The sequence below is a fragment of the Rhincodon typus genome, chromosome 15 (assembly GCF_021869965.1).
Source record: "Rhincodon typus isolate 14 chromosome 15, sRhiTyp1.1, whole genome shotgun sequence".
In the NCBI taxonomy this organism is placed as follows: Eukaryota; Metazoa; Chordata; class Chondrichthyes; order Orectolobiformes; family Rhincodontidae; genus Rhincodon; species Rhincodon typus.
The window spans coordinates 26360789-26377326 of record NC_063346.1 but is presented as its reverse complement, the minus strand read 5'-3'; the positions used below and the strand labels follow the sequence as shown (position 1 = coordinate 26377326).

General features: G+C 40.9%; 1 protein-coding gene across 2 annotated transcripts in view; it reads left to right on the top strand.

Moving 5' to 3' along the window:
* ankrd11 (ankyrin repeat domain 11) overlaps positions 1–16538 on the top strand; it is a 76848-nt gene that overhangs the window by 52113 nt on the left and 8197 nt on the right. Inside the window, exons 9-10 of one of the 2 annotated variants that reach the window (XM_048605651.1) lie at positions 5624–5767; positions 15559–15654. In XM_048605651.1, the coding sequence (XP_048461608.1) occupies positions 5624–5767; positions 15559–15654 (240 nt within the window). The remainder of the gene's footprint in view (positions 1–5623; positions 5768–15558; positions 15655–16538) is intronic. The other variant, XM_048605652.1, reaches the window with a different exon arrangement.

Genomic DNA, 16538 nt, shown 5'->3' with positions numbered 1-16538 from the left:
AGGCTCAGTCATAGAAGATAGAGAGTAGTAATGGAATGGTGCTTTTCAGAATGGAGATCAGTAACTAGTGGTGTTCCTCAGGGATTAGTGCTGGGACGTTTTGTTATTTGTAAAATATAAATGATCTGGAGGAAAATGTAGGTGGTCTGATTAGTAAGTTTGCGAATGACACCAAAATTGGCAGAGTTGCAGATAGTGAAGAGGATTGTCAGGAGTACAGCTGGATATAGGTAGATTGCAGATTTGGTAAGAGAAATGGAAGATGGAATTTAATCCGGACAAATGTGAGCTGATGCATTTTGGAAGATCAAGTTCAGGTACAAATTATACAATAAATGGCAGACCCCTTCAGAGCATTGATATACAGATGGATCTCGGAATACAAGTCCACAATCCTTGAAAGTGGCAGCACAGGTGGGTAAGGTGGTCAAGAAGGCATACAGCATGCTTGCCTTCATTGGCCGGGGCATCGTTCGTAAAAGTTGGCAAGTTACTTTATAGCTGTACAAAACCTTAGTGAGGCCACATTTGAAATATTACATGCAGTTCTGGTCCCCACACTACCAGAAGGATGTGGATACTTTGGAAAGGGCATGGAGAAGGTTTACTAGGATGCCTGATCTGGAAGGTTCAAGTTATGAGGAGATGTTGGGTAAGCTAAGATTGTTTTCACTGGAAAGATAGAGGCTGAGGGGTGATCTGATGGAGGTCTACAAAATTGAGAGGCATAGATAGGGTAGATATTCAGAGGCATTTTATGAGGGTGGAAAGGTCAACTACAAGAGGGCACAAGTTCTCACGGTGAGAGGCGGAAGTTCCTCATCAAGGTTTGATCTCTTGCTGTGAGGAATTGAGAGGTTTGGAATCATGTTGGTATTCCTATGGTCACTGCCTTCTAACTTAATATCCCCTGCCCCACCTGGATGCTGATAGAGTCCAGGACATTGGCAGTAAGGTACATAAGATTTTTTGAACATAGCTTTCAAGTTGTGCTCGAATAGTCTGTGAGAGAGCTGTCTAAATTTTTGTTCCAGTCCCCAAATATAGTAGGATAAATGCATAACTAGTCATAGAGTTGTACAGCGTGAAAACAGACCCTTCGGTCGAACTCATCCATGCTGACCAGATATCTTAATCTAGTACCATTTGCCAGCAGTTGGACCATATCCTTCTAAACCATTCCAATTCAATTATGGTGCCTTTTAAATGTTGTCATTGGACCAGCCTCCTTCACTTCCTCTGGCAGCTCATTCCATACACGCGCCACCCTCTACGTGAAGAAGTTGCCCCTTAGGTCCCTTTTTAAATCTTTAAATCTTGCCCCTCTCACCTTAAACCTATGCCCTCTAGTTTTGGACTCTTTCCACCTTTCTCACCCCACCCCCAGGAAAGACCTTGGCTATTCACCCTATCCATGCCCCTCATTTTATAAACCTCTACAAGGTCGCCCCTCAGCCTCTGATGCTCCAGGGGAAAAAAGCCCCAGTCTATTCAGCCTCTCCCTATAGCTCAAACCCTCCAACCCTGGCAACATCCTTGTAAACCTCTTCTGAACCCTTTCAAGTTTACAATGTCCTCCCTGTAGCTGGGAGACCAGAATTGCATGCAATATTCCAAAAGTGGCCTAATCAATTCCTGTACAGCTGCAACTTAACCTCCCAACCCCTGTACTCAATGCACTGACCAATAAAGGCAAGCATACCATAGAGTCGTACAGCACAGAAACAGACCCTTTGGTCCAACCAGTCCATGCCGAACATAATCCCAAAGTAAACTAGTCCCACCTGCCTGCTCTTGACCTATATCTGATCAAACCTTTCCTATTCATGTGCTTATCCAAATATCTTTCAAACGTTGTAATTGTACCGGCATCCACAACTTCCTCGGGAAGTTTATTCCACATGCGAACCACTCTTTGTGTAAAAACTATATCTCTCATTTTTAAATTTCTCCCCTCTCAACTTAAAAATGTACCCCCTCGTCTTGAAATCCCCCATCCCAGGGAAAAGCCAACTACCATTAACTCTGTCTATACCTCACGTTATTTTATAAACTTCTATCAGGTCACTTCTCAACGTCCTACACTCCAGTGAAAAATGTCCCAGCCTATCCAGCCTTTCTTTATAGCTCAGACCTTCCATATCCAGCAACATCCTGGTAAATCTCCTGTGAACCTTTTCCAGCTTGATAATATCCTTCCGAGAACTGGACTGTCCATTCCAGAAGAGGCCTTACCAATGTCCTGTACAACCTCAACATGACCTCCCAACTCCTATACTGAAAGGACTGAGCAATGAAGGCAAGCATGCCAAACACCTTTTTAAGCACCCCATCTACATGTGATGCAAACTTCAAAGGATTATGTACCTGCACTCCATGGTTCCTCTGTTCTACAACACTACCCAAGGCCCTACCATTAGTTGTATAAGTCCTACCCTTGTTTATTGTACCAAATGCCTTCTTCACTATCCTGAGTACCTGGGTACTCTACTTTCAAGGAACTATGAACCTGCACACCAAGGTCTCTTTATTCAACAACAGTCCCCAGGACCTTAGCGTTAAGTGTATAAGTCATGCCCTGATTTGCTTTTCCAAAACCCCACATTTATCTAAATTAAAATCCGTCTGCCACTCCTCAGCCCATTGGCCCATCTGATCAGGGTCCCGTTGTACTCTGACATAACTAACCTTTGTAGTCCCCTTCACCACCAATTTTGGTGTAATCTGCAAATTTACTAACCGTACCTCCTATGTTCATGTCCAAATCATTTATGTAAATGATGAAAAGCAGTGGACCCAGTACCAATCCTTGTGATACACCGCTGGTTACAGGCCTCCAGTCTGAAAAGCAACCCTTCACCGCCACCCTCTGTCTTCTGCTTTCGAGCCATTCTGTATCCAAATGGCTAGTTCTCCCTGTATTCCACGTGATCTAACCTTGCTAACCAGGCTACCATGCGGAACCTTGTCGAATGCCTTATGAAGTCCATGTAGATCACGTCCACCGGTTTGCCTTCTTCAATCCTGTTCGTCACATCTTCAAAAAACTCAATCAAGTTAGTGAGACACAATTTCCCATGCACGAAGAGAGAGCTCCCTTCCCCCTCCTCCATTTCTGAAGAAGGGTCCCGACCCAAAATATCAGCTTTCCTGCTCCTCTGATGCTGCCTGGTCTGCCGTGTTCCTCCAGCTCCACACTGTGTTGTCTCTTATTCCCATGCACAAAGCCGTGTTGACTATCCCTAATCAGTCCTTGCCTTTCCACATATATGCAGATCCGTTTCAACAACTTGCCCACCACCAATGTCAGGCTCACCAGTCTATAGTTCCCAGGCTTTTCCTTACCACACTTCTTAAATAGTGGAACCACGTTAGCCAATCTCCAGTCTTCCAGCACCTCACCTGTGTCTAACAATGATGCACATATCTCAGGAATCACTTCCCTAGCTTCCCACAAAATTCTAGGGTACACCTGACCAGCTCCCGGGGATTCATCCACCTTTATGCGTTTTAAGATGTCCAGCATTACCACCTCTGTAATAAGGACATTTTTCAAGATGCCGCTATTTATTTCCCCAAGTTCTTTAGCTTCCATATCCTTCTCCACAGTAAACACTGATGCAAAATACTTGTTACTAATAGTAGCTCCCCCATCTCTTGCGGTTTCACACTTAGGTGGCCTTGCTGATCTTTAAGGGCCCTTGATTCTCTCCCTAATTACTCTTTTGTCCTTAATGTATTTGTAGAATCCCTTTGGATTTTCCTTAACCCTATTTGCCAAAGCGCTGTCATGACCCCTTTTTGCCCTCCTGATTTCCCTCTCAAGTACACTTCTACTGTCTTCATACTGTTCTAGGGATTCACTTGATCCCTGCTGTCTATACCTGACATATATTTCATTCTTTTTCTTGACTGAAGTCTGGAGTAATTTGCAGGACTGGCTGAGCAGTGTCTGCTTTAGGATTTTATTCTTCAGATTTAATGCAAGCAAATTACCTGTCAGGGCATCTCAGAGTCAGCCCCATTGGGGAGTCAAGTAAACAGATTTCTTTCCCTAAACATTAGTGAAATAGCTGAGTTCTTATGACAGGCTAGTAGTTTCATGGTCAAAATTAATGAGACTAGCATTTTATTTCAAAATTATTACTTAAATTCCCACCATCTGCACCCCACCTCCAGAATCACTGTCTCTGGAAGTGTTATTATTTTTCCTTATTAATCATGTGGAATCTGAGTTGCAAGCATTAGACAAATTGTGAGGTTCTAGTTTATGAATGTATCAGCTACATACTTGAGACATTGTGTCATACTTGAAAACAGAAACATAGTTTTAACCTCCTGTATTTGTCAAATCATATGTGGGCAGACGATCAGAAAAGACCTTAAATGGTGAACAGTTATCTATTATTGCTAATAACTGTATCCTATCTTCTGATAACCTGGCAAAAATGCACTAGTATTGTGATGTAACAACGCATGGTGCTTTTGTTTCAGTATATTTAGCCTCCTGACATTACCGACATCAGTAATGCAAGTGGGCAAGAAAATATAGCATTAATTTTGTGATGCAAACATCCTATTTGCTTTCTTTGCTATGGTATGTAAGTGGCATTAATATACTTTTTCTTTGTCACGTACTCTCATTTGGGCTCAGTTGATAGCACAGTTTCGGCTCTGAAAGTCATATGTTCATGTTTTACTGCATGATTTAAATACAATCTAAATGAACATTTCAGCATATTGCTGAAGAAGTGATGTATTGTTTTGGTGGATAAGATATTAAACTGAGGCTCAGTTGGCCTTTCAGAATTCCAGTGGTACTACTTTTGAAGAGCAGGTAAGTTTTCCGAGTTCCCTAGCCAATATACAGTCAACTCAACAAAACAGGTGTACTGATATTTATCTTTGCTATTTGTGAGTCAGTGCCCCCGTACATGCCTGCCCACACAAAATGTGAATGCTGCAAGTTTGTTCTTTTCTCTCTTTTGCTTCTTTTTCTTCACTCATTGTCTTTTCTTTGTCTTTCTTTTTTGTCTGTTGCTTTGCACAGACTGATATGTGCAGTTTATTTCCTTTTGTAGCAAACATTATGCTCAGTTTGGTGGAGGATCTTACTGGTGGGAATTAGAAAAATGTTCCTTTTCGGACATTGGTTGCAACCATCACAGGTTCTTGGGTCAGCTGAGGAGGTTAGATGCAGATTTGAGATCCCTATCTTCTGCCACATCAACATGCCTCACTGTCAACTTGAATACCTTCCTACAGTGTGTGAAACTGAAGCTTTCCTGTAGATGAGTAGTATACCAATTTGGTGCATTTACTATTCAACCATAAAGGGAAGCCCAATGTCAAGTTTGATTTAAATCACTTTAAATTTTTTTGGACGAAAGAATGGGTGGTGGTCAGGATAAGAGAGAGATCAATATGCAGTTCATTTCAAGAGAATAATCTATCGCGCTCATGACCATTTGGGGATATTCAAATAAATTTGTAACTAATTGCATGAATTGTTTCTTGTAGCTTGAAGATTTTATTTAGTTACTAGTCAGATATTATTTTACAAGCTGATATTCATATTTTATTTTAAATAATATTGAGCACAATTATTATTCTTAATTATTAGGAAAAGCTAGTAGTTTCATGTGAACAAGAAATTCTACGAGTACACTGTCGAGCAGCAAGGACAATAGCAAACCAAGCAGTACCATTTAGTGCCTGCACAATGTTGCTTGACTCTGAGGTTTACAACATGCCATCAGAAAGCCAGGTCAGTGCAAAATATTTAATCTACCTATTTTCATTTTGAGATTCATTTTGTGTATTGAAATGCCATGATGCTTGCTAAAACAGCACATCCTCTTACTTGATGGTCAAGTATTAAATAATAAGTCATACATGGAGTTATATAGCACAGAAACAGACTTTGACCATTTGTATTCTTTATACCATAACTGCAACATTACCTGTGTTTCTATTAGTTAACATTGGTAGAAATATGAAAATTGATAGAGGATATTTATAAATATTACTCGTTTATGAAGAAATAACTGCATCTATCCCATAGAGGTAAATAGACTAGATACACTTGTTCAGTCAATTTCACCAGGTAATCTATTCAATGTCCTTGAATGAAAAACATTCCCGATACACAATTATTTTCTTCTTGCCCACATACAGCAGAAAAAATTTATGGTTTGCTTCATTGTGATGTGTGTGTTTTATCTTGCTGGCTAAAAGCCTCGAACAATGTTATGAAAAATTGTTCAATTTATGAACAAATGTACATGCATGGGAATTCAGCATTGATCTGCAATTTGCATGGTTTCAATCACCTTGCCTGTAATACTTGTCTATTAGTGATTTCGCTCCTGACATTGGCATTCACTGACTAAAACTCCTTAAAAATTCAGAACATTAAGAAACAGTTGGTTTTTGTAATAAAAATGATCTTGCATTTGGTAATATTTATATGCAGAAGCGGTTGTGTTTAAATATAAATCAGTTTATTGCTCACGCTTTGACTCAAATCTCGTGCGTAACTAAACAATACTAATTGTTTGAAATGTTACTAAGTAGACAGGAAAGTTTTAAGAGAACAATAAAAGAAGAGCAAGCAATGAAATTGCCAAAATAATTCATCTGTCATTTTGTTTGTGTTCAGTTAGTATATGAAGAAATGTATCGTACCAAACAAAAGCTTAAAAAGTCTAAATTCATAAAATGAAAATTTATACAGTTAATTTTCTGTGTCCTGTTTAGAATCTTGTCTATTTTGCCTACGGAGGTGTATTCTCTCTCAAGGCCCAGAGATTTCAGATTTTCTTTTTCTTGAAATTTGCTTTTAACAACTGGGCCTTCGTTACCCATGTTTTTCACATTTCTGAATGCGTTTTATTGACCTTAATGTTGGCAGTAATACTGCCACAAGATATTCCAACTTTAGTTAGTAAAATGTTTTGTGTTTTGTGGAGACTGCGGTTCTGTTCCTATCACAGACAGGCCAGTCTTGTCATTTTTAATTAGCTGTAGAATGGCCAATTCCATAAAGACTTCTTAGTAAATATAATAATTATTTGAAATGTTTCTCTACAGAAAAGGTCCTTATGCAAAATTTTGTCTTTAAAATGAAAACATTCTGGAAATCTGCCACTTTTAATTGCCGCCCATAGCAAACACCTTCGAAAGCATGTTTGTTGAGCCATTTCCTCTCCTTTGTATGGGATTCTAATTTTAAAACATTTTTTGTTTGAATTGTTTAGCCATTTTGTGATTGCAGCTACATCTTTAATTGCATATTTCCAAGTTAACAATTAATATATTTACCAACAATATTAGATTGGAATTATATTGTATTGTAAGCACGCGCCTTATTAGAACATAGCACCCATTCCTTTGCTGTATTGTTCTTCGGCCCACAATGTTGTACCGATCATGACACCAAATTAAACTAATCCCTTCTGCCTGCCCTTGGTCCATATCCCTCTATTCCTTGCATATTCATGTGCTTATCTAAAAGTCTCTTGTACACCCCTATCGTATCTGCCTCCACCATCACCCCTGGCAGCGCATTCCAGACTCCTCCTCATTCCCTATGTAAAAAAACTTGCCCCTCACATTGCCTTTGAACTTTCCCCCTCTCATCTTAAATGCATATCCCCTAGTTTTAGACATTTCAACTCTGGGAGAAAGATTCTGACCGTCAACCCTATTAATGCATCTCATAATTTTATAGAATTCTATCAAGTCTCCTCTTAGCCTCCGCCGCTCCAGAGAAAACGATTCCAGTTTTTCTGGCCTCTCCTTATAGCTCATAACCTCTCATCCAGGCAGCATCCTGGTAAACTACTTCTGCATCCTGTCCAAAGCATTCGCATCCTTTCTGTAATGTGATGACCAGAATTGAATGCAATACTCCAAATGTGACCTGGCCAAAGTCTTATAAAGCTGCAACATGATATCCTGATTCTCATACCTCTGACCAATAAATGCAAGCATGTCATATGCCTTCTTTACCACCCTATCTACTTGTGTGGCCACTTTCAGGGAGCAATGGAATTGAACCTCAAGATCTTTCTGCACATCAGTGCTGTTCAGGGTCCTGCCATTAGTTGTATATTTTTCTTAACATTTGATCTCCCAAAGTGCAGCACCTCACACTTACGTGGATTAAATATCATTTGTCATTTCTTCGGCCATACCTGCAATTGATCTATAGCTTACTGTATCCTTTGAAAACCTTCTATAGTATCCACAACTCCACCGATCTTTGTATCGTCTGCAAACTTACTAACCCACCCATCTACTTTTTCTTCCAAGTCATTTATCTATATCACAAACAGCAGAGGCCCCAATACAGATCCCTGTGGAACACCATTAGTCACAGACATCCAGCATAAAAAACACCCCTTCACCACTACCCTTTACCTTCTATGGGCAAGCCAATTCTGAATCCTATGCATCTTAATCTTCTGGATGACTCTACCATGAGGGACCTTGTCAAAGCCTTACTGAAATTCATGTAGACAACAACACTGCTGTACGCTCATCCATCACCTTTGTCACCTCCTCGAAAAATACAATCAAGTTAGTAAGACGTGACCTACCCTACACAAAGTCATGTTGATTGTCCCTAATTAGGCCATGCTTTTCCAAACGTGCACGAATCCTATCCCTAAAAATTCTCTCCAATAGCTTCCCAACCACCGATGTCAGACTCACCAGTTTATAGTTTCCTGGATTATCTCTATTTCCCTTTTTGAACAGAGGAACAACGTTAGCTACTCACCAATCCTCTGGGACCTCTCCAGTGGTTAATGAGGATACAGAAATCTTGGTCAAGGCCCCAGTAATCTCCTCTGTTGTCTCTCTCAACAACCTGGGGTAGATACCATCAGGCCCTTGGGACTTATCCACCTTAATGTTCTTCAACAGACCCAACACCATTTCCTCCTTCTTCTGAAAGTTCCCTAGAATATTAGCATGCTCCACACAAATCTCAGGATCCTCCATATCTTTTTGGGTGAATACTGATACAAAGTACTCATTTAGGATCTCACCCATACCCTTTGCCTCCAAGCACAAGTTGCGTCCTTTATCCTTGAATGGTCCTACCTTTTCCCTTGTTATCCTCTTGTTTTTAATGTATCTATAGAATGCCTTGGGATTCTCTTTAACCCTACTTGTCAAGGTCATTTCATGGCCCCTTTTTGCTCTCCTAATTCTCTGCTTGAGTTCTTTCCTGCTTTCTTTATATTCATCATGGGCCCTGTCTGATCTTAGCTTCCTAAACCTTACATATGCTTCTTTTTTCCTATTGACTAAATTCACAACCCCCCTTTTTATCCAGGGGTCGGTTACCTTGCCATCCTTGTCCTTCCTGCTTACTGCAACATGCTGATCCTGAACTCAATCAACATGTCAAATGTGGACTTGCCTGATAACAGCTCCTCCTAATTAACACTCCCTAGCTCCTGCCTAATACTGAGGTAATTTGCTCTCCCCCAGTTTAGTACCTTGCCACGAGGTCCTGACTTATCCTTATTCATAGCTATCTTAAAATATAAGGACTTGTAATCACTGTTTCCAAAATGCTCTCCCACTGAAAGGTCAGTCACCTGGCCAGGTTCATTAGCTCATACGAGGTCTCGTATGGCCCCTCCACCTGGTTGGACTGTCCACGTACTGTTTTAAGAAACTCTCTTGGATGCACTTAACAAATTCCGCCCCCTCCTCAGCCTCTTGCTGTAGGAGAGTCCCAGGCAAAATTGGGCAAGTTAAAGTCACCCACTATGACAACTCTGTTTTTATTGCATCTTTCCATAATGTGCCTTCATATTTGTGCCTCAGCATCTTGGTGGCTGTTGGGGAGCCTATTAATATAAATCTTTCAGAGTGATTGCACCCATCTTATTTTTGAGCCCTACCCATATTGCTTCAGTGGATGAGCTCTCCACTATGTCCTTTCTGAGTGCAGATGTGACATTCTCCCTGATTAATAATGCAACTCCTCCACCTCTTTTACTCTCCCCTCTAACTCATCTGAAACAGTGAAACCCTGGACTGTTGAGCAGCCAGTCCTGTCTCCCCTCAATCAAGTCTCAGTAACGGCCACAACATCATAGTCCCATGTACTGATCCAGCTCAAGCTCATCTGCCTTACCTATAATACTCCTTGTGTTGAAATAAACACACCAGCCCATTAAAACCATTGCGTTCATTTACCTTTCACTGCCTGTCCTTCCTTTAAGATTTACAGATCCTAACGTGTGCCTTCCCTTCAATCCCTCCACTTGCTGACCTACTGCTCTGGTTCCCGGCCCCCTGCTCTAGTTTAAGCCCTCCTGGGTAGCCCTAGCAAACCTCCCTGTGAGGATATTGGTTCCCCTCCAGTTTAAGTGCAACCTGTCCCTCTTGAACAGGTCACCCCTGCCCCAGAAGAGGTCTCGGTGATCCAAGGACCTGAAACCCTGCCCTTATTACCAACTCATTAGCCACACATTCATCTGTCCTATCTTTCTACTCGTTGCCTCACTAGCACATGGTAGTAACCCAGAGAATACTACCCTGGAGGTCCTGCTTTTCAGTCTCTTTCCTAACTCTCTGTACTCACTCCACAGGACCCCATCTCTCTTCCTATGTCATTGGTACCAAATGCACACAATGACCTCTGGCTGCTCACCCACCACCTGAGTAATTTTGTGCAACTGCTCAGATATGTCCTTGATCCTGGCACCACAGAGGCAACACACCATCCTGGAGTCTCAACTTGTCTATGCCCCTAACAAGCGAGTCTCCTACTACTATCACTCACTTGGATCTTGCCCAACCCTGCTGTACAGCAGAGCCAGCTGTGGTGCCACAGGGTTAGCCACTACTGTTATACTCCTCTGAGAGGCTATTCCCACCCCCACCCCCCCCCACCCCCCCCCCAAACAATATCCAAAACAATATACCAGTTGCAGAGGAGAATAGGCACAGGAGAGCCCTGCACTACCTGCATGCATGTCCTGGCGGTCACCCATCTATCTGACTGAACCTGTGGTGTGACCACCTCCACTTAACTAGAGTCTATCACACACACTCTGCCCCCTGTGTGTCCAACTGCCGCTGGTCAGACTTACTGCAGACGTTCGTCAGGGACACAAGACTGCTCCCTGTTCTGCCACATCTGGCAGGAGGACCACACGATTGTTCTAACTGCCGTCTTTGCCCCTTTACACAAAGAAAGACAAAAGAATCTTAACTTGCCTTCACTTTCCTCACCTTACTGAAGCCCAGTATTCACCTATGCCTGCACCTTACACCAATCAGCAGTTCTAACTGGTTAATTAAATTACAATGCATTAGCCTGGAAGGTGAAAATTTTCAAATGTAGGACCTATTTTTAATGTGCTGTTTAACTGATCTATTTCAAACAAATTAATTGTATCACCAAAGATGTAGGTAAGCAATGTATAACATCAAGTGATTCTTAAAAATGATATCAAATTTTAGGGTTTCTCCACATAGAAATCTACTATCCAGAAAAGCTGCTTTCAGCTTTCTTATTTTTTTTGAATACGAACTGACTCTTGAGGTAAAACAACTTGAGTTTTCTGTTCACCATTGGTTATCAGAATGTGGTGTTGGTGAGTGCCCTTACAGTAGGGCTTGTAGATTTCTGTGCATTAAACAGTAATCACTGCTGTGTTTAAGCTGTTGAACCAAAAATAACATGTACTTTATAAATTAAATTGTTTTGGAAACTGAGATTGTTTATCCCTGATCCAATAAGAGCATATTTTCATAAATCACAATAGCAAATATATTGCTACTATTGATTTTAGAAGAGAAATGTGCAGTGCATTTGTAATCACCAACCACATATTTAAAATAAGTTTTACCAAGTCCATATGGATTGGTATTGAAGAACTAAATGCAGATTGCTTTCAGTATCTTTTGTTATCATCTCTTTACATCGAACAAAATGGATGGATTACTACAGTGCATGGTATCTCAATGCCTCTAAAAATGCAGGAGTGAGTGGTCAGGAAAGTGGCGAGTGGAGGGTTCTAGTTATGATGTATGTTGTTACATTCAATTGAGTATCGACAAGATTCATGTGAAGACCTATATCTAATGCCTCTAAAACTATATTTAGTGTATTCCAGCTCCACAATGCCAGTATCTAAATGAATATGTCCATGGATAGTCATAGAAACTGAAGTATGATGCTGTCCTTGGGAGTGACTCTCTAGATTGAATTTTATCCCTCTAGGATCATCTGAAGCTAGTCGTTTCATAAAGGTCAAAGCTAGAAACAACTTACGAAATAAACTTGCTGGTTCTAATGGTTCAACACACTTCACCTCAGTATTTCCCTTACCACACCCCATAGCTAACCGCTGTGTACCTGTCAGACATAGGTCTTCACACGAATCTTGTCAATACTCAATTGAATGTAACAACATACATCATAACTAGAACCCTCTACTCGCCACTTTCCTGACCACTCACTCCTGCACTTTCCAACACCTCTGAATGGTGACAACCCACAAGAAACTATCCATATTGCACCCCACATAACTCTCATGATGACCTGTCCAATTCACCTACTGTCCAACTTCTATCTCAGCCCTCATGTGAAGCAATCTTCGTGAGTAACATCTTTCAGCTGACATCTTTTGATCAAGAAATGGGAAACTCCAGAAGTTCATTAAGATTTCCTTGTGATAAATCCCATCTGTGGATTAGCAGACTTTGAACTACCATGGCAATAGAGGTTCTTACTTATCAGGTTTAGGACAAGCTAGGGTCCCTGAACAGCCAGCTTCCATCGTTGGGGCCTGAATACAAACCTCTTATGTACTTGCAGTGGGGCAGTAACAATTTGACACATTTCTAAAGGACTGTGCCTGTTTGGACTAACTGGCAGATTAATCTTCCAAAACTGAGCAAATGGGACTAATGTTATCTTTGACGTCCAGGTTCATGAAATAAATTAATAAATTGATTTAATTAAAATTTTCAAGAAGGGTGGTAGAGATAAACCAGGGAATTGCAGACCATCTCACGTCAGTGAAAGGGAAACTATTGGAAACATATTCTGAGCTAGAAAATTAATCTCCATTTAAAAAGGCAAGGTTTGATCAGGGATAGTCCGCATGATTTTGTCAGAGGGAGATCATGCCTAATAAATCTGGTTGAATTTTTTGAGAAGGTGTCCAAGTATGTGGATGGGTGTTTTGCTATTGATGACCCCCCTATGGGAGACTGATAAAGAAGCTTGTGGGATCCTGGGTAAAGATGGCAAGTTGGTTCCAAAGTGTGCCATGGTGGTTCAGTGGTTAGCACTGCTGTCTCACAGCACCAGGGACTTGGGTTAGATTCCAGCTTTGGGTGACTGTTTGTGTGGAGCTTGCATGTTCTCCTCATGTCTGCATGGGTTTCCACCAAATGCTCTGGTTTGCTCCAGAGTCCAAAGATCTGCACATTAGGCATATTGGCCATGCTGAATTGCCCTGTAGTGTCCAGGGATGTGCAGGCAAGGTAGATTAGCCATGGTATATACAAGGTCACGGTGATAGGGTCTGGGTGGTATGCTCTTCGAAGGGTCAGTGCAAACTCAATAACTAGATAGCCTCTTTCTGCACTGTAGGGATTCTGTGATTCTATGAAAATTGGCTTTGTGGCTGGAGTTGGTGGTAACAGGTTCTTTGTGTGACTGGAGCCCAGTGTCCAGTGACATACCACAGGAATCAGTGTTGTGACCCTTATTGAGATATATATAAAAGATGTCAATGACAATATGGGAAGGATGATAACTAAATTTGCAGATAACATGAATATTGGCTGGTTGGTTGACAGTGAGGAAGAAGGTCTTTGTTTACAGGAGGATACTAATGGATTGGTCAGATGGGTAGATAAGTGGCAGATGGAATTTAAACATTTGGAAGAAGTACTTAGAAAAGGGAGTGCTTGTTCACAGTTCCCTGGAAGCAGCTGGGTAGGGTAATACAGTAGCTAAGAAGGTATATTTGTGGCTCAAAACAGATCCTTGTGGGACACACTTGGTCACATCTGTCAATTTGAGTGTCTGAATTTTTGCTCCCATCGGGATATACCACCACCTGCAAGTTCCCTTCCAAGCTGCTCACCATTCTGACATGTTCTTTCACCGATCCACATTCATTTGTAGCAAAACTTGAACACCATCTTGACTTGTGCACTAAATGGGAAGTAATGTTTGTGCCCCATTAATGCCCAGGTAATGATTATCTCCAAAAAGAGAGAATCTTTGTAATCAATGGCATTATTATCACTGAATATCATAAGGGTGTGCCATTTGCCAGAAACCTAAATGAACAAGCCCTATTAGTAATGTGACTACAGAAGCAGGAATGCTGTAGCAGGTAAATGATTTGCTGACTCCCTAAAGTATGTCCACTGATTAAAAGTCAAAAATCAGGCATGCTGTCCACTCACATGGATAAGTGTAACTCCAACAATGCAAAGTTAACCCATCCAGGATAAAGTAGCCTATTTGATCAGCACCCCATCCATTGCCTTTATTATTCACTCTGCCCCCCTACTACTAATGCACAGTGGCAGCAATGTGTAGCATTTGCTGCAGCAACTCACCAAGCCTCCTTTGACAACACTTCCAAAACTTCCTGTACCATTTTTTTTTTCCTTTATTCATTCACAGGATGAGGGCATCACTGGCCAGGCAACATTTATTGCCCATCCCAGAGGGCGGTTGAGTCAATCATAATGCTGCGGGTCTGGAGTCACATCTAGGCGAGACTGGGTGAGGACAGCAGTTTCCTTCCCTAAAGGGCATTAGTGAACCAGATGGGTTTTTCCTGACAATCGACAATGGCATGGTCATAATTAGGACTGTTTAATTCCAGGTATATTTAATTGAATTCAAATTCCACCACCTGCCATGGTGGGATTCTAAATTGGGTCCCCAGGACATTATCTGAGTGTCTGGGTTACTATCCAGCGAAAATACCACTGGGCCATTGCCTCCCCTAATAAGATAAAGGCAGAGCATATAAATGCCATATGCCATATTTATGTTTGTCCCACCTTACCTCATTAACATAAACTTCAGTTCATTTCTCACACATGTCTAGTGTAGTTTCACTTAAATGCAATGCATTTGCACAATCAAATTAGATTTTCGATCATTGTACTACTCAATATTTTGCATAATGCAATTGACGCAAACCCCTGTCCATCATCACCCACACATGTGCCACTCCCCCAACTCCAGAAGGTGTTATACATGCGCTGTTAGATTTAGGTGTCCTAATTGAACCTGCTGCACTCTGTACTTCTACTGTAAGCCAGTCTTATGATACAAGCCTTCCAATCATAACATCAGTAGTCTGACATTTGCTGAACTATAATTATGATCTCAGTAATTTTTAACTGGAGGAATTGACAAGCACATTAAATGCGTTTGTTGAAATAGATATTGCCTCTTGAACTACTCTTTGGTTATTTGGTCAGTGTTACTTTGTGAAGAGTTGATATGTTGACACAGGTATTTCTTCTGGTTTTGTTACATAGGGGGATGAAAATAAAACGTCTGTGAGGGATCGGTTCAATGCTCGGCAGTTTATTTCGTGGCTACAGGATGTAGATGACAAATATGACAGAATGAAGGTAACTTTTTATTCAATGTAATAGTTTAATTCCAATCCCTTCTTGTGATTCTCATCACAATTTTAAATGCTGCAGTTATGAAAAAGAATTGATGCCAAAAATGAATTGAGATCAGAAAAGAACGTAGCAAATTGATTAAGAGAACAGTGTTATGTACATTTACTAGCTTTAATTGCATCATCACAAATCTATCTGGTAATATCACAATAAACTAACTTACTATGTTGAGCAAAATAAGAGGTTGAACTCCAGCAGAATGAAAATAAAATGTTTGTATGCATGCATGCAATGCATAGGAGTTAAAAGCAGGTGTAGGCTACTCCAATCTTTCAAGCCTGCTCTGCTATTCAATAAAGAAAGGGCCGATCGATTTGTGTTCCAGATTCCACATTTCCATCTATTCCTGGAAACTTTTGATTTCCGTAGCTAAAAATAATCTATCTCTACTTCAAATATATTCATTTATCTGCCTCCACTGCCTTCTGTGGCAAAGAGTTCCAAAGTATCTGAATTTTCAGAAAAAAAATTCCCCTCATCTCTATCCTAAAAGGATGTCCCATAATTTTAAAAATGCCCCCCTAATTTTGGATACAACCATAAAAGGGTAAACATCCTTTGTAAATCCACCTTATCTACACCATTCAGTATCTTACATATTTCATTCAAATCACCCCTTGGCTGTTCCGAAATCTAGTGGAAAACAAGCCCGGTCTGACGAACCTTTCCATGGAAGACAATCCACTCATTTCAAGTATATAATATTTCTGTCAATTTGTGACATGTTCTTTCTGTACTAGTTGTGGATTTTGTTTATATCAAGTACCAGTGTTGCATTTGGTAATAAGGTGCAGGGCTGGATGAACACAGCAGGCCAAGCAGCATCA